A 27,005-nucleotide genomic window follows, 5' to 3' on the forward strand; every position below is an offset into this window, starting at 1 on the left:
TTTTTTTCTCTGGGCCATGAGTTTGTCAAAATCGGTTTGATTTTTTAAAACCCATCAAATATCAATCATGGCAAGGAAGACCACTGAGCTGATTCCTGATAACTAAGTAATGTTTTTGCTGAACATCATTTATCCTAAATGATTACTGGCATCAGAAGACCTTGGGGTAGGGGCTCTTCGAGTAATGAAGTAACATGGGCATGGCTTGCCCAGGGATAAGCAGGTGTCTGCAGAACCACCGTGTACTAGAGACTTCCTCTGCTGCTCCTTCCCTCATCCTGGTGCTCAGGCTCCACTGCTGAGAGGACAACATTCAAACTCACTGACGGTCTTCACAGCAGAGGTGAGTGGAGGAGGTCTTGTGAGGTACTAATATTTGAAGTACAATCTTAATACTAAAAATGAGAATCAGGTCTCAAGTACTTGAGCCTATTTATAATACTGCCTTAATTCATTAAAGTTATTTTCCATGTCTAGCCTGCCTTCTTTCTCACAGGATAGAGGATAGCTGGGAGAATTAAATGAGATACAGTGACAGCCTAGCCCAGTCTCTGCACACCAGTAAACATTCTTCCCATCTACTGCCCCATCCCCAAATAAAGAGGTTAGTCCTTTAGCTTAGAAAGTACTTTGTAAGTAAGAAGAAATTAGCTTTTCTGTCAACATCCTTGTCAGTCTGGTTCTGACTTGCTCCCAAGACTACCTTCTCTTTTGTGAAATAAACACTTTATACTATTTGAAGTATACATGAAGTTTCATTTTTGTTCAGTGTTCTTTACTTTTCGTTGTGAAAAGGTATTTCTGAGGAACTGAAACCCCAGAAGGTAACCACAACAAAAACTTGTTAATTTTTTTTTTTTTTTTTGAGAATGATGATTCAAAGGCAGACTTGTTGAGAAATCATATAGAGGAGAAAGAAGGCAAACGCAGCCTCTGAAGGGAACTGTTCTAATTATTACCTAAAAAATAAAGTTATTTAACTACATTCAAGGACATAAGACAAAGCACTACTTTAAAACCACAATGACTGAATATTAGGTGAAAAACATAGGCTGAAATAGAAAAGGGGAATGGACTTCCGAATAATTTGAATTGGGACAATGATTCTTCAGTCCTAGATGTTTCTGTTGTCTATCTTGAATCACACCATTTCCTTTTTTACCTCCCACAAGGTCTTCACTGAAATCGCAAAGCAGTATTCTCACAGAACTAAATAATAGTTGTCATTTTGTTAGGATTCAAAATTTCAATCCAGTAGCCATCGGGATCTTGAATAAATGCCAGGCCTTTCATTTTACCTGTAAGATGAAATGAATTTAATTATAAAAGAGACTTTTTAAAAATTTAAAATTAAGAACATTTATTAATCCAAATTTTAATTTGCATTTTAACAAAGTACATTATTTTGTTTATAGTTTTAATGTTAGACAACTCTATTGTCAGCGTTGCCCAAATGCATGCATTTCAGAATGACTAACATAGTTACCTTCTACACACAGCTGGGAACCAACTCTCCTGAAATAAACTCTGTAACTGGCTGCAGTTTTAGGCACCAGATTTTTACTTCACCTTCATGATACAGTTCATGCTACCCGTTGAGTAGTCATAGAGATTGTCTTATTTTATTAAGATTTTATTTATTATTTGAGGGGCACCTGGGTAGCTCAGTTGGTTAAGCAACTGCCTTTAACTCAGGTCATGATCCCAGGGTGCTGGGATCGAGCCCTGTGTCAGGTTCCTTACTCAGCAGGAAGCCTGCTTCTGCCTCTCCCTCTGCCTGCTACTCTGCCTGCTTGTGTTGTCTCTCTGTCAAATATGTAAATTAGATAAAAGATTTTATTTATTGTTTGAGAGAGAGAGTGTGTAAGCAGGGGTGGGGCAGTGGGAGAGGGAGATCTTAAGCAGACTCCATGCTGAGCACAGAGCTCAATGCAGGGCTCCATCCCAGGACTCTGAGGTCATGACCTGAGCTCAAACCAAGAGTCAGAAGCTTAACTGAATGAGCCACCCAGGTACCCCAAGATTGTTTTACTTTAAAGAAGAAAAGAGAATAGGTGTTTGAGCAAGTAGCATGGCATACCCACACAGCCAAAAGACCCAGAGGCTTGGGTCATAATGACTTGTTTAAACCCTATTCTAGGTCACTCAAGCTCTGTCAGTCTTTCTCCTAGGAATTCATAACTGGGATTGAGAGGCTAGTTGGCCTAATAGTAGAGTTGTTTGCTTAAATGGAAAAATGTGACCTCAGCAACTATTTTGGGACCAAGATGCTAAATTAGTCTGAATCCTATCTATTTCTGGCTCTTTTTCCCAAGATCAACCCCAGAGGAACATATATGGAAAATGGGGGGGGAAAAAAGTGAGAACTAAGGTGATGACTGGGGAGAAGAAGAAATGGGTTGGGGTAACTGTTTTAACCTGGTCCATGTGGACATGGATAGTTTTGGCCTGGACCAGAAGGCAGTCCATCATGGCTGTGGGAGAATAAACAGAAGGGGTTTTGTTAGTTTGGCTCTTGCTCCTCCCAGTGTCTTGGGCATCAGCTCCTGCCCCCACATTAGGGGAGGTTCAAACGACAGGTTCACATGCCCTCAGGAGTAAATAAGGGTAGTATAGAAGTCTTATGCCCTTGAGAAACTGACAGAAACAGGTGAAAACCAACTGATCTCCTCAGCCTTCACTTTCCACACAATCACAGTTAGGGAATGACCACCTCAGAAGAAGGGTCTCCTGCTTCCTCTCTGAGGGACAGAGGGGAAGAAGATGTGACTGAAGAGCTGTTGTGCAGAATGCAAGGTGTTTAAGTCTTGTCAGGTGCCTAGGGATCTCTGCAGGGCCCATCTTCCTGAGAGCATGCGGGCTGTTAAAGACTGGGGTCTAGCCTCCCCCCATTCACACTGCCTGATGCACTGGAAAAGTAATAGTTGCAATGACAACAACTCCTCAGATATCAAAGTGACAAGAATTTGAGGAACATAACCATAAAACAAACGGTGGATGACAGATTCAAACAGAAGAACGAATATTAAACCAATGGCCCAAGAGCTATTAAAACACGTAAAAGTGATGAATGGTATGAACTATTACCAATATGAAACAAGAACAAGAAAATGTTTAAGGAACTGAGCAAAAACTAGGGATCAAAATCATAATAGCTGAAATTCAGAATACAATAGATGAGAACACAAAAGATGACTATCAGAACAGATAGGAAAAAGAGGAAAGATTAGCTAACTGGTATGCTAGTGTGAGGAAATCTCCTAGAAAAAGAACAAAGAAATGACAAATATAACAAAAGCTTCCAGAGCGAAACAGAAGAAAACCTGAATCAGCCGATTTTTCAATAGCAACACTGGATAGAAAAATAAGACCATGGAGTTGTATTTTCAAGATCAAAGGAAAATAAACCTAAGATTTTATATTCAATAAAACTGTCATTCAGATACAAAGATACGGGTCTGAGGCTTACAAAGGCTTCAAAAGTTTTGCCTCACAAAAAACCCTCTGAAAACAGTTTTGGTTGAGATACTTAATAGAGGGACAGAAAAACCCAAAAGATGCTGCAAGAGCTACACAGAGAAAAGGACTTTGATGTATGTATTAAAGAAAAAAAAAAAAAAAGCAAGGCCAGGGGGTACCTGGCTGGCTCAGTTGGTAGAGCATGCAACTCTTGATCTCAGGATTTTAAGACTGAGCCCCAGGCTGGGTGCAAAGATAACTTAAAAATACAAAATAAATAAATAAAAGCCAAGGCCAAAGAAAAAGGAAAAATAAATCAGTAATATCCTGATCTGGGAGGGTATCTGGATATCAAATCTCTTTCTTTCTTTTTTTTTTTTTTTAAGATTTTATCTATTTATTTGACAGAGAGAGACACAGCAAGAGAGGAAACACAAGCTGGGAGAGGGAGAAGCAGGCTTCCCACCGAGCAGGGAGCCCAATGCGGGGCCCGATCCCACCACCCTGGGATCACATCCTGAGCCGAAGGCAGACGCTGAACGACTGAGCCACCCAGGCACCCCTGGATATCAAATCTCTTAATTGAAAAAAAGAAAAGGATTAAAATGAAATGTGAAATGTTTCAAATAAAAATTGAGTTAATATGCTGGCAGAAACAGATCTAAGTAGAATAGTTACAATACATATAAATCCAACAAAATCTAGATATGTACACTATTTCTAGACAGATGCCTAAAACATAAGGACATGCAATGGTTATAGAAGAATAAAAATGAAAGACTAGCCATTTACTAAGGAGATGTGGTGTATTTATATTAAAATCGGATTAACATAGGCCTTAAGGAACTTATTTTGGGGTGGCTAGGTACACCCTGAAATAGTGAAAATCAGTGGCCAGTGAGAGAATATGGTAAGGTCAAAGAGTGGGGAGAGAGCCCAGGTTTCTGATGGCTCTCCAGACTCTGTGTCTAGTCCCCTGTGAAGCCATCCTACTTGCTGTTTTAGTTCCCTAAGATACCCAGGTATTTTTCCAAGAATTCTTTTGTTTTCCTTAAGCTGGCTGAAGCAGACTTCCTCAAAGTTACTTGCAAGCAGAAGGATCTACTACAACAGTACTCTCTGCGGTTGCTTCATGTACATTAGTTAACTGAGGAGAGGCTGGGAGAAAGCAAGCAGCAGACTTACCATCGTCAGGTCTCTTCACAAATTTGACTCCCAGTTCTTCAAATCTTTTACAAGCACCATGTACGTCAGGAACAGCAATTCCAATGTGACCTTCGGTGGCCACCCCCAAACAAGGTGGACAGAAGGAAGAAATAATTACTGCAGGGTATCCAAGGGCTACAACTAGCTTCCAAAACGAGTTTGTTTCAAAACATAAGGCACCTGAAAACTGACTGAATCAAATAAAGTTCAAAACTTGTAAAAAAAAAACAAAAAAAAAACTTGTATTAAAAAACAAGACGCTAAGTCTAACTGGCTGTGTATGATAAGCTAATTAGTAGCTCGGAGTTATACATTATCTCAAAGAAGCCCAATATTGGGCTCATGTATAGTTCAATCTGTTAAGAATAACTATGGAGAAAGAGTAGTCATTTACTCATATTTAATAGGTTTGCTGGGGCCACTGACTATATAACAGCCAATTTAAGTCTGCAATCCTGTTATCTTGACTGAGAGATTCTAGATCAGGGCAGAAGTGTATGCTAAGGGGCGCCTGGGTGGCTCAGTGGGTTAAAGCCTCTGCCTTCGGCTCAGGTCATGATCCCGGGGTCCTGGGATCAAGCCCCGCATCGGGCTCTCTGCTCCGTGGAGAGCCTGCTTTCTCCTCTCTCTCTGCCTGCCTCTCTGCCTACTTGTGATCTCTGTCTGTCAAATAAATAAATAAAATCTTAAAAAAAAAAAAAAGAAGTGTATGCTAACAGAAAGGGGGATTATTAGCAACCTTGGTTTTAGTTTTTTAAATTAAAAAGTCTACTGGAAATACACTCCTGAGACTGAGAAGTGAAATCATTGTAAGAGAGTAAATGTAGGGTTTAGATGGAGACTATGAAATTAACTCCTAAATAAAATTTTTATGGAAAATTAAAACAACCATACTCCTAAGAAGTTGATTATTCTTTTTTCCAAAAACACATATGTATCGTTATGTTTACTGCAAAATTACTTACAAAAGCCAAATTATAGAAGTAACCCAATTGTCCATCAATATTAATACATATACATACAATGGAAAAGTGAAATTCTGCCATTTGCAACAACATGGACAAAGATCTACAAGCACAATGCCATGCGAAACAAGTCAGTCACAGAAAGACAATACCACACAAAGAAGCTGATTATTCTTAATAAGTGCCCAACGCACAAATCACACAAATCCATGTATATAACACAGGAACAGGCCAACATACCGAATCCTCGAGGGTCTGAGTTGCCACTGTGGTAACTCTGGGTCTCATCATCTTCTGTGCCCCAATTGCTACAAAAGGAGGGAAAACAGAATTACAAGTGACCTGTAGAACAGATATTCTGCTGCAATAATCTCTTTGAAATCTTAGCATGTATGTATGCAACTTCATATGCTTGGTTTCATCTTTGCTATGTAAATATTAAGGTTTCAACTATAGAAAAGGCAAATGGGAAAATATGATTTTAATTAGACTAAGGAGACAATAAAACCAGGCATCTGGATAATAACGGTAACAGTAGCAACTGTCATTTATTATACTTTATAGAGGCTATTTATTTATTTGATTTCATCTATTTGATCAAACAGATCTACTGAATTTATTTGATCTATTTATTTATTTGATCTCATTAAAATATCTTCCAAACAGCTCCATGGGCTAAGAGTTGAGTCCATTTCATGAATGAGACTGCCACCAAAGGAGACAACGTGTTCAGGGTCACAGAGCTATCTCATCAGAGCCAACACTCATGTCTAGGTCTGTCTGATTCCAGAGCTGGTTTGAATCAGGAACACAATAAATCAAAAATCCTGAAATAAATGCTCTTTTGTTAGTTGTTCCAAAGGACACAGAAACAACATAAAGAATAAAACAACATTCCTAAAATGCCGGAATTACGAAGACCTTAAAGACTCACGCTGCTACAAATGCAAAGTGATTAGGCAGACCTGGTTTGAATTAAGCTTGTAAGTAAGGAAAAAAGGTTTATAAAAATGCAGACTATACAGAAAGATAAAAACTGATACTCACTGTGTCAGTTCAAGTGTAGCTTTCCTGGAGAATACCCATGCTATTTTTTCATCTTTATCTTTTGGGATGTCATTCTTTTCCTCATAAGCCAAGAAATAGAGTGAGAATTTCATAGTGGGAAAATCTAATTTTTGGAGTAGCCTGAAATTAAACAACAAGCCAAAATCAATTAACAACAGGAAAGGCTGACTCATATTAAAATCAACATGACAATATTCAAGTTTTACTAAGAATAATATGAACCCATTTAATAGGAAGAGCAGTGGGAAATCAATGAAAATATCTCATTAAAAAAATTCATCTGTAAGTATCAGTGAAATAAAAAAGTTTTCACAAAACAAACTTTTATAATTCTTCAAACATAATGAAATTTAGCTGGAATTATTGTACTTAAGTGGCAAAGGTATCTTCAAAGGAAATTTTGTCCATTTTTGGTAAAAAATACGATGCATTTCCTTATTGTTCTTTCAGATATATGACATTCAGTTAAGTCAAATATCTTACTATGCCAAAACTCCTAGGAAAAGGAAGGGAGGATAGGTGGTAAGAGAGAAGGAAGGACAGATGAATGTCACAAAAGATGTGAATGTCAACGATACAGTGGTTAACCATATGAACTACTGCAGAAAGGTCATACAACATTGAGACTGTAAACAGGTGACTAGACATGGAGAGGTCCTAAGGGCAGTTTCAGCAGCATGGGGCAGAAGAAGCCAGATGGCCCTGATGGAGACAAGGGAAGGTGAGAAAGCACGGCTGACCTATATAGATGATGGGTGATGATGGGAAAGAGAGCAGAGGGAAAGAATTATGCTAGAATAAAGATTTCAGCTTGTTTGTAGGTTGAGGGAAAAGAGCCAGTGGAAAGGAAGAGACTGAGAAGAGACAAAGAGTGAATGAACTACCATCCTAAAGTTTTCAAAAAGATGGTTGAAGGGTGCCTGGGTGGCTCAGTGGGTTAAGCTTCTGCCTTCGGCTCAGGTCATGATCTCCCGGTCCTGGGATCGAGTCCTGCATTGGGCTCTCTGCTCGGCAGGGAGCCTGCTTCCTCCTCTCTCTCTGCCTGCCTCTCTGCCTACTTGAGATCTCTGTCTGTCAAATAAATAAATAAATTCTTTTTTTTTTAAGATTTTATTTATTTATTAGACAGAGATCATAAGTACGCAGAGAGGCAGGCAGAGAGAGAGGAGGAAGCAGGCTCCCTGCTGAGCAGAGAGCCCGATGCGGGGCTCGATCCCAGCACCCTGGGATCATGACCTGAGCCGAAGGCAGAGGCTTTAACCCACTGAGCCACCCAGGCGCCCCAAATAAATAAATTCTTAAAAAAAAAAAAAAAAAAAAAAGATGGTTGAAGAGGTGCCTGGGTAGCTCAGTCAGTTAAGCGTCTGACTCTTGATTTCAGCTCAGGTCATGATCTCAGGATCAGAAGAGGGAACCCTGCACTGGGCTCCACACTGGGCATGGAGCTTGCTTAAGACTGTCCCTCTCTCGTCCTCCCCCTCAGCCCGCCCCCCGCCTCCTCCCCGCCCCCGCCAAAAAGATAGTTCAAGTCATGGCCTATAAATAAACTTAAAAAGTATATCATTATTCTGCAAGGAGGAGGGTAGAATGAGGGTGGACACAATACAATTTCATTTAGATTATTGAGGACTAAATTCTCAAAGATAACCTTATTTATAATCAATAAGAGAGAATGGTTGAAGCCTACCTAGCAAATGGAGGGTTTCTAAGCTCTTTTAATTATCACTGCTATGTAATACACCTTGGCCCACTGAGACCCAGCACTGACTTCCCACAAGTAAGATTTACTCAAACATGTTTATAATAAGGTCATGAAAACTATCTCTGCACCTACTAAAGCAGACCGCACAAGCCTTGCACACCAATCAGGTGGGAACTAGAGCAAATGAACCTGTTGTAACCCACTTTTCTCAGTGACCATATCTTTCAGTATAATGTCAAGTTGCACCCTGTTTGGGGGCTCTTGAAAAACAAGGTCAACACTGGAGTCAATCAGATCTGGATTTGAATTCCCCCTCCGCCATGTGCCCACTGTGGCATCTGGGGCCAGTAACTTAATGTCTTTAAACTCTGGTTTCTTCCTTCATCTGTAAAATGGGGAATATAAACAGTTTTGTGAGCTACTGTGGAGACTGAATGAAAAACATGTAAAGTGTCTGGCAAATACTGAGTGTTCAATGTATTTGTTTTACTCTGTCTTTTACATATGCTGTAAACATTTGCTAAACTACTTTTTCTGGAAAGAACTATAACAAACTGCTAACAGCAGTTAACGTTGAGGACAAGGACTGCGAAAGGGAGGCGACTGCTTTTTATTTTATATTTTTCTGAACCGGTCAGATTTTCTAAACAAACATATACTGTATTACTTGAATTTTTCTCTCAATGTTAATGGAGGCTATCCAGGCAGTCAATTCAAAATCATTTTATTTTTTATGTTACCTATATTGTCAGAAACAAAGAAAAACCCCTCATGTTATTCAGGGAAACAAATCAAGAAAAATAAACAAATATGCTTTGAGGACTGCAAGATCAGTGGATACTACCTATTCAGGAAAAGAGAATACATCCCATAAAAACGAGACAGGTGGCCAATTTTAGGCAAACTCATTCATTTTTGAAGTAATGCATTTTTATAACTCTATCTTTTCCAAAGTAAATAAGAGGCTGTAACATTAAAAGGATCTGAACACATTAAGGATCAAACAACTCTCAAAGAGAAGGGAGGGAGAGAACACCCAAGTACTCGGCCAGTGAGCCCAGTCCAGACACCTGGACAAAAGGACTTCTGTGATTTCTGAAGAAAAGCTTAATCCATTTTTTAAACTGATCCGGAAACAATTCCAGTATTTGCAAAGTTATGCATTTAAACATTACAGGCACCAGTAAATAGTTTACTTACGTCATTCCAAGAATTCTAGTATAAAAATCCAGTGACTTCTTAGGATCCTTAATTCGTAGCATGGTCTGCTGCAACAGAAAATCCTAAGGAGAAAGAGCACATAACAAACAGGTGTGATGTCTGGCACTTGTTACCAATGTTAATCAAGCTTTCCACTGGAGGATACAGTTTGCCTCTGTAACACAATGTTTCAGAAGAAAGCAACTTTGTCCCCTCAGCCTTGCCTGGTCTCCACACCTACCACTTTACACTGCCTACAGCTCTCTGCCCAAGGATGCTTCTGGTCACAAGAGCAGGCCCCTGTGTGGGGCAGGCCCAAAGGGCCAGGGAGGTGGTTCACACCCTCCAAATAACCGACAGTGGGTAAGAAACCTGGCTCCCCTGGCCCTTAGTGGGACAATTCTACAGTATGTTCCACCCAGTCATGCAGAGACGTCCCTGCAGGATGACAGCCCAGTCGCCCTCAGGGGTAATACACTTCCACATACTTTTTATTGCATTCTCTGACTGCCTGCCAAATAAACTACTTACAACCAAATACGTCCAGTATGCTTTTGGACAACCCAAAATGAGAAACTGATGTTACAAATAAAGAATTTAATTACTGTAAAATGTGCTAAATGAATGCATAAAATGCCTTTCCAAAACTATTGGTAACCATAGCAAAAAGTTACTCACAAGATCCTAGACTACTAAAATAACTGAAAGCTTAAAAAGTTACTGTCTCGGGATACCTGGGTGGCTCAGTTGTTAAGTGTCTGCCTTCAGCTCAGATCATGATCTCAGAGTTCTGGGATCAAGCCCCACATCAGGCTCCCTGCTCGGCAGGAAACCTGCTTATCCCTCTCCCACTCCCCTGTTTGTGTTCCCTCTCTCACTGTCTCACTCTCTGTCAAATAAATGAATAAAATCTTAAAAAAAAAAAAAAAGTTACTGTCTCTAACACCACTGTGAAACTGTCCAATTTACAAATCAGGAAACAAAAGGCTTGACATCACAAGAAGAAGGTATTTTAATTCATGGAATTAAGATTATTAATGGCATTAATAATACTTTGCCATCATTTGGTACAAAAACTATGAAGCATTACTATTTATAGGTATTAATATCCCCATTTTATAGATGAGAAATACACCTGAGGTGATTAAATTGTCTACTAAGTTCAGGTCTCTTTCTACCATAGATGCCTTCCAAACTATGAGTCCATTCACTACATTTGTGCTTCCTAACAGATTTTTTCCTGTTACACCCACAGCTTGACAAACAGGCCTGAAAATTCTGAACTCTCCCTTTGCAGACATATAGACATCTCTCCCGTGTAACTCACATCATATAAACACAAATGTATTTTATTCATTCAGCATCATTAGAAAGTATTTTTCTATCTTGTTAAATTTTTTTAAAAGATTTTATTTATTTATTTGACAAAGAGAGAGAGATCACAAGTAGGCAGAGAGGCAGATAGAGGGGGGGGGGGGAAGCAGGCTCCCTGCTGAGCAGAGAGCCCGATGTGGGGCTCAATTCCAGGACCCTCAGACCTTGACCCAAGATGAAGGCAGAGGCTTAACCCTCTGAGCCACCCAGGCACCCCTCTATTTTGTCAAATTTTTAAGTGACCAAAATGTACTCTTATTTTAAGCATTAAAATTCTCACTTAAAACAAACCTAGCCTAAAAACTACTTTATCTTAATAAGCAGATCTCAATAAATATAATAATTTCATTCTTCATTCACAGCTTATAATCACATATAAGGCAGTTGGCTCAGAAATTACATGTTTCTAGAATATTTGGCATGCTTTTCTCAGCCAGGTACTGTACTCCTGAAGGTCTTAGTTTCAGCAAGAACTAAAAAAAGGAAAAGCAGCTCCTGACATCCAGGTCACAATAAGGTCTTGGTTTTCCCTACTGAACAAAATCACAAAAGCACCTACTAAGTCATGCTGTAATTGCAGTGAAGGGAGATAAAAATGCAGCAAATACAATTCAACTTCATATTCTTGGTTAGTGCAGATTAAAACAAAGCACTGTTTGAACTTTGGTAAGCGGGATCTATACACAAGTGGTCAAAACTACCTGAAAAATATTACTATTGCATACACAAAACCTCAGCTATCTAGTTATTTGCTTTAAAAATGTGTGGAATTTTCTTATTTTCATGATTCAGGGACATTTCTGTAAACATGAATTATTGTCTTACAATGTCATATAGGAGCTCCTGGTACATTTACTACTACTTTTCCTATACTGAGATGGTCCCTGGAACTCCTGTCTTTATTTTACTCTTTTAATAAGTTTTTTGTCCCCTCACACACCATTAAGCTATTAATGGTCAATTTTATCAGCAAAACTGTCCTTTTATGGACATAAAGTTAGTGCTCGCTTAGGCAGCACATACTAAAATTGGACATAAAGCTAATTTCCCTAAATTCTTTGATTCTACACTTCTCACTACAGGTTAGCACCCTGATCCCATCAACCCCTCCTCCCACCCAGACTTGTTGGTACTTTTCTCTCTCACCTTGTCCCCTAAAATCTATTCTTGAGGAAATTTTTAAAGTTAATCCAGTTCCCTCTTCCACTCAAAAACCCTGAGAGGGCTCCCCATTTCACTCAGAGTTAAAGACAAAGTCCGGACAAGGGCCCTCGATGGTTGGCCCCGGTTGCCTCGCTCACCCCTTCTCCTGCCCACTCACTCAACTCCACTGTTGTCTTCAGCAGGTCACCTAGGCCTCTGCTGGAAGGCTCTTTGCCCGGAGCCACTCCTCTTCTCTGTTTTTAAAAATATTTACTCATAAGTAGGCTCCACACCCAATGTGAGGCTTGAACTCCTGACCCTGAGATCAAGAGTTGCAGGCTCTACCAACTGAGCCAGCCAGGTGCCCCTCCCCAGAGCCACTTCTAATCTTTTTAACTCTGCTCAAATGTCATCTTCCCAATGAGGCCTTCAACTGACTACTGTAACTCTCCACTTACCCCTTCTTTTCATTTTCTTTTTCCATAGTACTTTTCACCGTGCAATATGCTATTTACTACATTTATCTTTTATTGTTTTTCTTCCCCTATTAGAATATAAACTCCATAAGGACAAGAGCGTTTGTTTTGTTTACTGATTCACCTCAGAACAGAATCTGGCACAGAGTAGATTCCCAATAAATATTTGTTGAATGAGTAAATGAACTTTCACTATAATGTTTCTTTACAATCAAGCTGCATCCAACATTACTGGAAAAAAAAAATCATTACACTTAACATAGTAACTGCGTGCCAGACACTGTTCTAAGTGATTTACAGAAATCAACTCATAATCTTCACAACAACCCTATGAAATATGTATTATTACCATGCCCACTCTCTCTGCTGAGAGAGTAAGTGTCAGAGAAAAAGCAGTCTGGTTCCAAAGACCTTGCTTTCAACAATCGTGGCTAAACTGCCTCTAACAACCAAGAAATAGACAAATAATGACACAGCATAACAGAATATTGTGAATCCATTTAAAATGCTGCTCTCTAGAGGTATATTAAATGGCAGGGAGCATTCACATGGTATATTAAGTTTAAAAAGATACATACATGTATGGTTTATTTAATAGGCTATTCAGATTAATTACATCTTAAAAGTATACTAAGCCTCTAATTTTATTAAACATGAATTCTATTAACATGGCTATGTACTAAAACTATCTAAATACATACATATAAATGAGTATTAAAATGAACTTTTAAAAGTCTATACGTCATGGGGCGCCTGGATGGCTCAGGTGGTTAAGCATCTGACTTTGGCTCAGGTCATGATCCCAGGGTTCTGGGATCGAGTCCCGCATCATGTTCCCTGCTCAGTGGGGAGTCTGTTAGTTCCTCTCCCTCTGCTGCTCCCCCTGCTTGTGCTCTCTCTCTGTCAAATAAATAAATAACATCTTAAAAAAAAACTCTATACATAGTTAACAATACTGTATTGTATGTATACTTGAGAGTTGTAGGAGAGCAGATCCTAAAAGCTGTCAGCACATACACATAAAAAAAGTAACTATGTGAGATGATCACATTAACTAACCTTATTGTGGTAGTTGTTTTGCAGTATATGTATATCAAATCAACACGTTGTACACCCTAAACTTATACATTGTTATATACTGATTATATCTCAATAAAGCTGAAGAAATAGTTTTCAAAAAAGAGAGAAAATGGAAAAATACAGCATTGTTCCAACTGAGAAGAATCATATAATAAACAAATTATTTCCAAGTAAATGTGTAGATGAAATACACACTCTAGGGGCGTCTGGGTGGCTCAGTCGGTGAAATGTCTCCCCTCGGCTCAGGTCATGATCCCAGGGTCCTGAGATCGAGCCTCCCATCAGCTCCTCCTCTGCCACACCCCCTGCTTCTGCGCACTTGCGTGCACACTCTTTCTCTCTCTGTGCCAAATACACAGAATCTTTAAAAATATATATATATACATTCTAATGCCATTTTTAACTTTAAAAGAAGTCTATACATGGCAAAAAAATTAAAGGTATATTCAATATTAGTGGACTTATTCATGAAAAACAGGCTTATGAATCCTTTGCTATAAAAATGTTATTTGGAGGATATAAAAAACAAGCAGAGCTTGCTTTTTATAAAAGCCTCCAGTTATTCTTGGCTAATAGTTTGCTTTTTATCACCAGCATATTCTGTCAGCTCTGTACTTTGGTAAACACCTAAATGATCCTTCCTCAGAAAGTCCCTAAAAATGAGTGCTTGTTACTATGGTTCTAAAACATTATTTAAAATAAACATATTTTGTGTTTAAAAAAGTAGGACTTACATTCATGTCCTGTCTCATCAGACAACTCTTAACTTTGTCTTTCCTTTTCATGCTCTAAAAATCTGGACAATGAAAGTCGCCTTTTATATCTAAACTATCTTTGGGTTTTCTGGGATGGGTACTAGGTGTTAACAAAGATTTGCTCCTTTGCCTTATAAAAGAGTAATATAAATAATCAGGCTTTGGGAGAGTATTGTCCAAATTTAATTAGCTCAAAACTACTTTGAAAAAAATTAACAGTACAATCAAGGATGTTTCTAGTGCACATCTTATGTGTCTGCCCAATCATCCTGACAAAATTGCAAAGGTGGGACATGGATATGAAACTTGGGTAAATCTTCATTTTTTTTTTTTAACCTATGTATGTTCAAATGCTCCAGCACAATTTGTTGAAAAGCCTATCCTTTCTCCACTGAACTGCATTCACACCTTCACTGAAAATCTGTAGGGTGTATTAGTGTGGGTCTATTTCTGGGTTCTCTATTCTGTCCCACTAATCTGTGTCTTCTCTGCCAATATCACTAAGTAGTTATTACTGTAGCTACATAGGAAGTCTCAAAATCAGATAGACTGATTCCTTCCATTCATTCTTTTCAAAATTTAGTTATTCTAGCTTATGTGCCTTTCACAGAAGTTTTAGAATAATGTTACCTACCAAAAAAAAAAAATTTGTGTTAAATATGTGTATCAATCTGCAGAGGATTAACATCTTTACTATGCTGAGTCTTCCAACAATGAACACAAGTATGTCTCTCCACTTATTTAATCTTTATCAGTACTGTGTAATTTTCATCATATAAGTCTGGTACAGGGTAGATCTATATCTAAGAAGTTTTTTTGAGTAATTATATTTTTAATCTTGGTGCTCATGTGTTTTCTGCTAATATGCAGAAATAGAATTGGTTTTTATGTTTATCTTCGTCCTGTTCTGTGACGTCAATGAACTCACTTATTAGTCCTGGAAGAGTTTTTTATAGATTCCTTAGGATTTCCTATGTACAATTATGTCCAAACAGGGACAGTTTCATTTCTTCCTTCCAATCTGTATAACTGTTACTTCCTTTTCTTACCTTACTGCACTGGCTAGAACTTCTAGCAGTAGACTGAATAAGTGTGGTAAGAACAAACATCCTTGTCATGTTCCCCTAAATTAGGGGAAAAGCACCACCATTAAGTACAATGTATATTTTTCATAGGTGATCTTTATCAAGTTGAGTAAGTTCCCCTCCATTCCTATTTTTTTCTGAAAAAAAAAAAAATTTTTTTTAACATGGATGGTGTTGAATTTTGTCAAATCTATTTTTTTCTTCTTTAGCCTCTAATATAATGATTACTTTGACTGATTTTTGAATACTGAACTGGATACTGGAATAAACCCCACTCAGTCATGGTAATTTTTTTTTATTTATTGCTAGATTATATTTGCTAATATTTCTTTTTTTTTTTTTTTTGGAAGATTTTATTTATTTATTTGACAGAGAGAGAGAGATCACAAGCAGGCAGAGAGGCAGGCAGAGAGAGAGGGGGAAGCAGGCTCCCCACTGAGCAGAGAGCCCAATGTGGGGCTGGATCCAAGGACCCTGAGATCATGACCTGAGCTGAAGGCAGAGGCTTAACCCACTGAGCTACCCAGGCGTCCTATTTGCTAATATTTCATCAAGGATTTTTACCTCTATAGTTACAAGGAATATTAGTAATTTTCTTTTTTTGTACTGTCTTCATCTGGTTTTTGGTATCAGAGTAATACTAGCTTTATAAAATGAATCAGGTAGAAAACAGAGTTGAGGGAAGGAGGTGTGTGGGCGAATGGGCTAAATGGGTGACAGGTATTAAGGAGGGCACTTGTGATGATGAGCACTGGGTGTTTTATGCAAGTGATGAATCACTAAATTCTACTCCTGAAAACAGTATTACACTATGTTAACTAACTAGAATTTAAGTAAAAATTTGAGAAAGTACAAACATTTAAAAAAAAATCAAGAAGTGTTCCTCCTCTTCAATTTTTAAAGGGATTGTATAGAATTGATGTTTGTTTTTCTTTAATGTTTGGGAGAATTCTCCAGTGAAATCATCTGGGCCTTGAGATATCTTGTTTGGAAAATTCTTAATAACGAATTCAATTTCCCTATGTTATAGAGCTAGTCACATTATTTATTTCACATGGGTAACTTACAGTGGTCTGTGTTTTTCAAGGAATTGTTCCACTTCATGTAAATTGCCAAATTTACATGTACAGAGTTGTTTTTAAAATTCCCTTATTATCTTTCTGATGTCTGCAGTCTGTAGTGGTATCCCCTATTTCATTCCTAATATTGGTAATTTGTGTCTTCTGTCAGTGTTGCTGCAAGTTTATCAATTCTACTGTTTTTTTTTCTTCAAAGAACCAGCTTTGTTTCACTGATTTTCTCTATTTTCTGTTTTTAATTTCAATGATTTCTGCTTTTTATTATTTCCTTCCTTTTGCTTCCTTTGGGTTATTTTGCTCTTCTTCCAGGTTCTTGAGGAGGGAACTCCAATTAGTGATTTGAGACTTCTCTTTTCTAATGTATGTGTTTAGTAATATAAATTTCCCTCTTAGGACTGTCTTAGCTAAGATTCCTTTCTCATTTTCATTCAATCTATTTCTTTTTTTTTTAATTTCCCTTGAGACCTCCTCTTGATCCACGAATTTAGGAAAGTGTTATTTAGCTTCCAAGTGTTGGGAGATTTTCCTGTTATGCTTCTGCTGCTGATTTCTAGTTTGATTCTGTTGTGGTCAAAGAATATACTCTGTCTTATTTCAGTAATATTAAATTGTCGAAGTTGGTTTTGGGGGCCCATGACATGGTATGTCTTGATATACATTCTAATGGGCACGTGAAAACAAAAGTGTATTCTGTTGTTTTTGGGTGGTGTTCTTTAAAGGTTGATCACTTGTTTACTGATGGTGTTGTACAGTTTGTCTACATTCCTGCTAATTTTCTGTCTAGTACTATCAGTTGTTAAGAGAGTAGTATTGAAATCTTCAACTACAAATGGGAACTTTTTTCTATTTCTCCTTTCCATTAAATCAGTTTTTGCTTCTTCTTTTCTTGCAGCTGTTTTTTAGTGCGCATTTAGGACTGCTACATCTTCTTGATCAACTGATCCTTTTATCATCATATAAATATATTTCTCTAACTATGATAACTTTCTTTGCTCTGGAGTCTACTTTATTTGGTATTAAGACAGCCATTCCTGCTTTCTTTGGATTAGTGTTTCCATAATAATCTTATTCCATCCTTTTAACTTGCCTCTTATTACATTTGAAGTGGGTTTCATGCAAACAGCATATATTTGCGGCATGTTTTCATTTTCTTTTATTTCAGTTATACTGAGATACAACAGACATATAGTACTGTGTAAATTTAAAGTATAGGGCCTAATGACTTGACTCATGTATACTGTGAGATGATTACCACAGTAAGTTTAGATAATTATCTCATACAGAGATAAGTTAAAGCATGTTTTTAAATCCACCCTGCTAATCTCTAATTGGTGTATTTATACCTAATGTAATTACTGAAATACTAGGGCTTAAGTTGGTTATTTTATTTACTTTTGTTTTCTGTCAATTTTTTCTTTGTCTTCCTGTCGGTTACTAGAACGTTTTTAATAATTTAATTTGGACTTATCTGTTTCCTCATGTACCCTTTGTATAGCTTTCTCTAGGCATTCGCTAGGTTGTTCTAGGCATTCAAATATATATAAGTTATCACATTCACTTGGTGTCATTGTTTTATCAATTTGAGTGAAGTACAGAAACCTCACCTCTCTTTACATCCCTTTACTTTCTCCCATTTATAATTGTCTTAAAACATTTCCATAGCTGGGGCTGGGCAGAATTTCAGGTTCCCCATGTTTCTTCATTAATACATCAAGTGGTGAAAGCTTATTATTGTCTTGGTGAGACAAAAGTCTCAAAAGTCATGACAAAAGTCATGACAAAAGTCATGGCCTCCTATTCAACCTTCTCTGATCCCACCCTGGCAGGGGGAGAATGCACACCTCATTGCAACCTGTTCGGCAAAGACTAGGCTCCCCATCCAGCCTTTGCTGGCACAGGCAGGGATGAAGCCACAGTTTTTTTCTGTGGTGTTTGGCTGTAGTTGAGCCATTATTATCTAAAAGTTTTCTGCCTTATCAGGAAACACTGCCTATTTCCTGGTCCTGTGAATGGAAAGCAGGTTTTCATGGGGTTTGGTTTGGTTTTGTCTGCACCCACTGACATTTCTATAGCTCCAAGTTTGGGCTAAATGAGGCAAAAATAAAACTTGGGGAAGCTGGCCACCATGTTGCTCCTAGGGTCTCAAGGCCCCTAGTTAGTCTGCCTTCTTCTCTCCACCTTTCAGTTGTTTTCCTATGTTTATGTTATATAAAATGCCCAGAGTGTTTAGCTGTACCTAACAGGAGGAACAGGAAAAAGTATGTGTACTCCATGTTCCCAGAAAAGTGTCCAAATTGATTTTATACAATTGCCCCAACAATGAGGTACGTTTGGTCACCATATGCCTTTTCTAATGATGAAGACACTCATCTCTCCAGAACTGTTGCCAAGGGGCTCTATAAGATATTCCATCTTACTCAAAATCAAGATCAGGATCTCCATTGCCTCTACCTTCAGTCTTCAGACAAGAAAAGTTTCAAATTTGCATTAGCTGTATTTTCAGAAATGTTAAGGTTTCTTTGGCCTAAAGTGTGTGTTTTGGCCTTAGAAACAGTGAGACCAACTCCCTTTGCAGCCCATCAACTCTCTTTCCCAATGAATTTTCAAAAGCATTGCATTACCCTCAGCAGAATCTTCAACTCAACATTCAGACTCACAGGACAACCACAGGGTAAAAGGGTGAACTGTCAGAAAAAACACAGCTTGCACACAGCAGGGCTAGGTGTCCCCCTTCAGCAGGAGTACTTACAGAAGTCTGTACAGCTCAGGGGTAGGGAGTAGATCTGCACTGGGTAGGAGGAGCAATCACCCTGGTGTAGAAGCCCTATGACCACAGGAACCAGTATCTCTAGTAGTAACCGCACAGGCGCAGCTTCCAGAATCTCCACAAGGGACAGTTTTAAAAGCCACTACATTCAGGGAAGCCCAAAGCTATGACTTCCTATGGGGTACTGATAATTCTCCCTCTCTAGATGCAATGTACCTATCAAGTTATTTTTTATCATAAGCAATATTGCTAAGCAACAAACACCATTTCTGTTTCTTGGGAAATGGCTAGAGTTAACCAAATTGTCAAATTCTCATCAAAAGGTTCAGGGCTTAACTCTTCACCCCTAGGTATCCCATCTCCTGTAAAACAAAAAATGGATCAGGTTTTGTTTTTTCTTGACTTTTTAAGGTCACAAGTGCCTTTTTGGAAAGACCCTTTTGAAAATACAAGCATATCTGAGGGGAACAAAATTGTTTTCTATGTAACAGCTGGAGCACATGGTTGATGTACAAGATGGTTTGATATGTTTTTTTTCTTCACTATCTTCCTCTTTCCAGTGTTATTTGCCTGACTCAACCTATGCCAGAATGTGATAAATTGTTCCTGAAAATAATTCAGCCACTCCCTTTACATTTATTCTATCTTATCTAAATTGGTTTCATGTGGTTCTTTCCTTCCCACTCTATAACTCAACAGCCAAAGCTGTACTTCAAGTATACTCACCCTACAGATAAGGGAGGCAGAAACAGCTAGGAGACACAGAGGAAATTTTTTAAAATTTTAAAATTACCTGTGATATTAGGAAACATAACTGCCAGACTGCTCTTACAACAGATAACAAAAACAGGAATATCCTAGAAGCCCTCAGGATCACAAGGCCTTTAAAAATCTCGTGCAAAGGAAGGGAAAACACACAAGTGTGAGAGAAATAATTCTTCAGAAGCAATATGGTTCAAATACTGGCTCTACCACCATTACCTTAAGTAAATCATTACTTTTCTTGAACCTTAGTTTTCATATCTTTAGAATGGGGATAATTATAGTTCTCAGCTTGTAGGGTTGAGCTGGAAAGTATACAGGATAATGCATGAAAGTACTTAGCATAGTGTCACTAGAATCCCTTGTCAGCCCAAGTCAGAAACCTGGAGTCTTCCTAGATTTCTCCCTCCCCACTTCTCTCTAATCTAGCCCAAGTGTCCTACCAACTTGACTCCTTAAATCCCTTTGGACTCTTGCTGTGTCTTTCTAATGAGCACTATTTTCCTCAAGTGTTCTTGAGCTACTACTTCCTCCCTGGATGACTGTCCTAGTCGACCTGGTCTCTGCTTCTTGCAGGCTCACCTAGATGCAATCCACTGACCTCCCCATAAAGTACCACAGTCATCTCCCTATAGTGAAACCCAACTGTGTCATTTCTGGATTAAAAATCATTACTTCAAAAAAAAATCATTACTTCAGGGGTGCCCAGGTACCTAAGTAGGTTAAGCACCCAACTCTTGGTTTTGGCTCAGGTCAAGATCTCAGGGTTGTGAGACTGACCCCTGCATTGGACTCCATGCTCAGGGTGATTCTGCTTGGGATTCTCTCCCTCTCCTGTCCCTCTGCCCCTGCTCCCCGACACCCTGCGTACTCTCTACCTCTCAAATAAATAAAATAAAAATCATTCCTTTAGTGGTACTTCACAGCTTTTAAAGGAAAGTCCCAAAAGCAAGCACATGTGGTTATTGCATACTTCTCTAACTTCATCACTTGTTAGCACTCCCCTAAACTGTTCATTTTGAATGTTTTTGGTAAACTTTTATCAGTTTAAAAAGAGAGCGTGCACCTCCTACAAATATGTATTTAATTATATACACATACAAATATACTAATAAAACATATATATTATAAAATATATTTACCAAATAGAAATCTTTACAGGGTGAGGAAAAACAAGCATAATGGGGTGGGGGGATGCTCATATTTTCTTTGAGCATCCCGATGACTGTCTTGCATACCTTTCCCTCAACTCCCACTGCTTACAACTTCAGTCTTGTGTCATCTGTAGATTCCTGTATCAGTTCTCTGATGTCTTGTACTTTTTATATTTACTATGATTCTCTCTGCCTAGAACAGTCATTCATCCTTCTGGCCATTCCCCTTCCTTCCTCCTTTCCATTCTCTCTTCCACCTACCCCTGCACCCAATTCTACCTAGCTACTTCCTCTGTATTTGGTAAAACTCAGCTTAAGTGTCACCAACACTCAAAGTTTTCCCTGACCCTATCACCTACCACTCAGATGGGATAAGACTTCAAATTATTACATTAAAGGACACTGATAGAGACTATAAAAAACATTTTTTTTTTCAGGAGATTATCACTTGGGAAAAGAAGTATTTGGCCTCATGAAGACAGCTGGCCAATAAGACTACCCAGGAAGTGGTATGACTGTACATTCCTTGGCCAAGGACAGGCCAAGGAATGTCCTTATGATAAAGATGCAGACAATCAATAGGAAAGTTGATTTTCTATCACCACTATCCTCTCCTTTCCAAACCAGGCCCTCACCACTTGTTTCATCTTCTGGAAGAACCTTTCAGGTTGCCTCATCACCTCCAGGCCTGGATTCCTCCAAAGTACTCTATAAAATGCTTTCAAATCCTGAATGATTCCCTACTACTTACTTAAATCCAGCTTCCTTAGATTTGACATTCAGAGCTCTCTCCATGAAAGGGAGGCTCCAACCTCCCATTCTAGCCTTTTTCACCACAGCTCCACTGTTTAGATAACCTAAACTTCAGAAACATGTAACTCTGCCTCTCCAAAACACGCCTGCACTGCATCTTTCTGCATCTCACCATATTTGCTCAGGTCTTTCTTCCACCTAGAATGTCCCCTCCCATGTAACTCAGTCTCCTAGATGATTCTGGAACCCTACTCATCTTTCAAGACCTAGGCCCACCCCTACCTTCTGGCTGATGTACTCCCTGATCCCCAGAGTTGAACTGTATCACTTTTCATAGTTTAGAGAAAAATAATACACTTAATCCTCCTTGCAGCTCTCTTTATATTGCTTTTACAAACTCAGCCCCAGTGCCCTGCTAAGATCACTACAGCCAATAGCAGATCTGGGGATTTGAATGTAGGTCTTCAAACATCAAATACCCCAGGTATATAACATACCACAGAGGCTACCTTCCAAAATTTCTTGCACTCCCAGGGTACTTTATAATTTAAACAGCACATTAATCCCAACTCCGTCTTATGTTAGAGTTGGTGTCCTTTTGGTGAAGAGACCTCATCTTGTTCATCCCAGTAGCCCCCAAACCCCCCATCAGGCTGAATTTAATTCACTTAGGTCTTTTACTTTACTTCATGTCAAGTTCCAAAATTGCTGAAGTCAGTACTCCAGAAGCAGAATAAGGGTGGAAGGTGAGAGTGCAGGTGCCTGTCTGGACAAGTTACTCGATATTTCTATGCTGGAGTCTCCTTATTTGTAAACTAGAGATAATAATTATGCCTTCTTCATAGGGTTGTCCTGAGGACTAAATTAAGTAATGTACTTCAAACAACAACGCAGGACCTGGCACACTCAAGGTATACCAGCTGCTACCACATATCAATTTTATGTCCCCCACATGGTATTTCAGGACCAAAAATTATTAATTTCAAGAAGTAATTACTCCATATAACCAAGAGAAATTTCAATGATGTGTAGTTTAAGAATGCAAGAAAATGTATTTAACAAATTTTCTAAAGGTATCTCTGAAATCTTTTTAAATAGCCCCAGATACAAAATCCCCAGTTATCTAGGACACTAATTTATACTGAATGGCTCAGTTTATATTATGTGAAATAACTAGGTACTTATATTACATAATAATAATACATTAGCGGGTATACAAGGGAAATGAGTGTAGGAGGAAATGTATTTCGTTCGTTCTTTCTTCCTCCTGAACTTTGCAGTGACTACTATTTTTCCTAAGTTCCAGGCGCCAGTCAAAGGCTTTAGCAATCAGAGGTATCTGACTCTTCACCCCGAAGACAAAGAGCAAGCAGGGGGCAAACTCATCGACACATATTCAATCCTCAAGGAATTCAGAAATTCCCCCATCGAATGAAAAAAATACAAAGGCGTTTACTGACACGGACACTGCAATAAACCCCCCAAGCGGCTGCTATGTCAAATCTTGCCAGCGTGGAGGCACCACACCTGAGTGAGTTACACTGACTCAGTGCAGACATGTTAAGCAAGCCGGAGGGATGCAACAGGTCATTCCTCTTACTGGGTCTCAGCTGCGATGAGAGGGTCGGTGAAGGAATCTCCAAGATTCCCCTTGGATCTAAGCTTCACGATTACTGTCACTTCTCCAGGGGCCACCAAGCACAGGGAGGACAGAAGTGTGGCCGTGAGCAACCATAAAAACCAAGCAAAGGCGAACTCTGGGGCGCGGTTAAACTCGGCGGGATCCATGATTAGTTTGCAGGAGTTAAGCCCGCAGCCAGAATAGGCTGGGAGGGGCCAGCATAGATTAGAGACCTTCGAACCTGGACTGCGAGTTCTGAAGCTGCTCTCACCCTCCATAGCTATTGACCCGAGGAACACGCACAGAGTCAAGGGATCTGATTCGGGGTTGGCCGCGGCTTCTAGTTACCGTCCCAAAATAAACAAGTTAATGCAAGCAGGGTCGCAGTCTCTGGGGAAATGGATCCTCTCACGATCCCCTACTGGACACCCCTAGCCCTAGCCCTTCATCCGACCCATTCTGGCCCGCCCCAAGCGGCGGGAGTTGCAGCCGCTGCCGGATGGCGTTCGAACCTAGCCCGAGCCGGGCCTAGCTGAGCCAGGGGATGAGCTTCCCACGCCTCCCCCAACACCCCGCTCCGCCCCGCCCCGCCCCGCCCCGGGGCCGCTTCTCAGGAGAAGTAGGTTCTGCGCCCACCTTGGTGCTGGGATCCGGGTCGGAGCAGCAACCGAGGGCAGCCTCGTCGGTGAGGCCGCTGGATGCAGGCTGCGGTTCTGCCATGGCCGCAATGCTGTTTCACCGACTACGGTCCCGAGAACAGGACAGCCACCCACACTCCTCCCGGGCCGGGTGCTGCCTGTAACTCGCGACGCCGGGAGGGCGCCGCGGGGAGGGCGGTCGCTGATTTCCAGCCAATCGCTGCGCGGAGAGCAAGTTGGCTTTCCGCTGATTGGTCCCAGTGAATCAGCCCCTCCGGCCTCAGGACTCTGCCCCAAGACTACAACTCCCAAGGTGCCTTGCTCTTGAGGGGGCGGGGGAGATACAAAAAAATCTTGCCGAGTGGAAAGCGTGATTTCTCAGTATTGCTTGTTGACCTTGTTTGCGTTTAATTGTTAAAGTTCAGGAAACACCCATACCTCCCTGTTGCAACTTGGTAGGAAATTAGAACATGATGGAAAGAGAACTAGGAGCTATTCTTTTTAAAGTAGAAGGATTCAAAAGTATTTTCTCAGTTTAAGCCGTACAGGATAATTAAAACAACTCTCATTTGGTAAAAAATCCAGGTTCGAGTTTTGGTTCCACTATTTATACACTATAGAAGCATGGAGTAATTACTGGCTCCTCTCTGAGCTTCCTTGCAGGATTTTGGTCGGGTTCAAATGAGATTTAAGTCACGGTTTCACTACTTAACGTTCTACATTAATTTTTCTAAGGCATATATTTTGTGTTCCTTGGAAGACTTAGTTATCACTGTTCTTTGATGACTGACACATAGCACATGGTCCATACATATTTCCTGTTGTTAGAAGACGAAATGATCATAATTAGTATAAACATAATTTAGAAAAGGGCTTTATGTTAATAAATTAATGTAGAATCAGATTTGACAAAGGGCTTTTAAGTGAATGGCAACGTCTATGTAAATTAGCAAGAAGATAGATGCATGTTAGGAATTTTGGTTGCAAGAAGTTGGGCAAAATGCAAGTTTATCTGGCTCGCCTAATCAAAGTGAAGCAGGACAGGGATGCTTCCGGGGCCAAACATCTAGCACTCGGCACTTGGCCAACACCAAGACGTCTCTGCATATCTCATCTCAGCTTCTTTCTTCATTTCAACTTCATTTTGTCACACTTACTTATTTCTCCAGTCTAGAAACTTGGAGCTCTCAGTCTCTCAGCCTTTTACCTGAGAGAGAGGGACCACCTCCCTGAATTCCAGTTTGATAAAATCCAAGGAGGAGCTATGATTGGCCTAGACTAGGACCTGTGCTTATTCTTGTGCTCAGGGTACTGTGATTGGCAGCCAGGGTTAGAACCGCCTGGTGGAAGTGGAAGAAGCAGCAGCTCCCCAAAAGGAGCTGTTCTTATAAAAAGAGAGTAGGCAGTGTACTGGACCCACAGAACTTCAACATGGAAATAGACCTTAAAACTGCTAACCCAGGAACTGAGGCAACACAAACCCTCCGTACACTATGTGTTACCACTGAGTTTTTCCATAGGGAGCCCAGACAGAAGAAATTTGTCTGAGATATTTTACTGAAAAGACATCCTACATTGTTTTTTTCCTCTAACCCTCTCATGAACTTCCCACAACATATGAGAGATAAACCATATAAGTGGATGGGAAGACTCCAGATCATAAAATATTGATTTGCAAATGAATCTATTAATGTGATACAATTTAAAAATGTTGATGGCTTTTTCATTGAACTGAATAAGCTGGTTCTAGATTCTATGTTTATTTATTTATTTTTCAAAAGATTTTATTTATTTATCTGAGAGAGAGAGCACACACAAGCAGGGGGTAGAGGCAGAGGGAGAAGCAGGCTCCCCACTGAGCAGGGAGCCTGATGCAGGGCTTGATCCCAGGACCCCCAGGATTATGACCTGAGCTGAAGGAAGACACTTAACTGACTGAGCCACCTAGGTATCCCTAGATTCTATTTTTAGATCCCCAACTAGGCAAGACACATTTGAAGAATCAATAAGTAGGGGAACCTACCCCTCTAGATAATAAGATTTATTATAAAGCTGCAATAAGTGTGATAATGACACAGGTAGGTATAAGCCAATAAAAATGGAAACTGTGGTAGGCAGCTCTAGATGACACCAATAATCCCCACCTCCAGGCATTCACAATCTTATGTTATCCCCTCCCCCTGAGTATGGATTTAGTGACTCACTTCTAAAGAACAGAATATGGCAGAAGTGATGGGATGCCACTTCTGAGATTAGATTATATAGTGAGTCTTGTCTTGGGAGCACTTTCTCACTTTCTTTTTCTCTAGTCTCTCACTCAGAGGGTAAGCAAGCTGCCACCTTGTAAGCAACACCGTAGAGAGAGACTCATGTGGCAAGGAACTGTTTGAGGTCTCTTGTCAACAGCCAGTGAGGACCTGAAGCTGACCAACAGCCACATGTGTAAGCTTAGAAGCAGGTCCTGTCCCACTACAGCCTTGAGGTAACAGCTGCCCTGGTTAACCCCTTAATTTTGACCTTGTGAGAGTCCTTGAGCCAGAACAATCCATCTAGATCATTCCCAGATTCCTGACCCACAGAAATTGTCAGATAACAATTTTTTTTTTTGTTTTTAGCTGCAAAGTTTTGGGGTAATTTGTTGTGTGGCAATACACAACTAAAATAAACACACATACAAAAACTTGACACAGATCAGAGCTGGTACTGCAGATCAGTGAG

General features: G+C 39.7%; 1 protein-coding gene across 1 annotated transcript; it reads right to left on the reverse strand.

The window, feature by feature from the left end:
* Positions 1-931: 931 nt before the first annotated feature.
* On the reverse strand, positions 932-24,470 carry GLO1 (glyoxalase I). Its single transcript, XM_080805722.1, has 6 exons — positions 24,286-24,470; positions 9,601-9,683; positions 6,678-6,818; positions 5,871-5,938; positions 4,645-4,734; positions 932-1,298 (listed from the first exon to the last, which is right to left on the reverse strand). The coding sequence occupies exons 1-6, from the start codon at positions 24,367-24,369 to the stop codon at positions 1,210-1,212; spliced, it is 555 nt and encodes a 184-aa protein (XP_080661848.1). The 5' UTR covers positions 24,370-24,470; the 3' UTR covers positions 932-1,209.
* Between the last annotated feature and the right edge of the window lie 2,535 nt (positions 24,471-27,005).

Source organism: Martes martes (assembly GCF_963455335.1).
Source record: "Martes martes genome assembly, chromosome: 6".
Lineage (NCBI taxonomy): Eukaryota > Metazoa > Chordata > Mammalia > Carnivora > Mustelidae > Martes > Martes martes.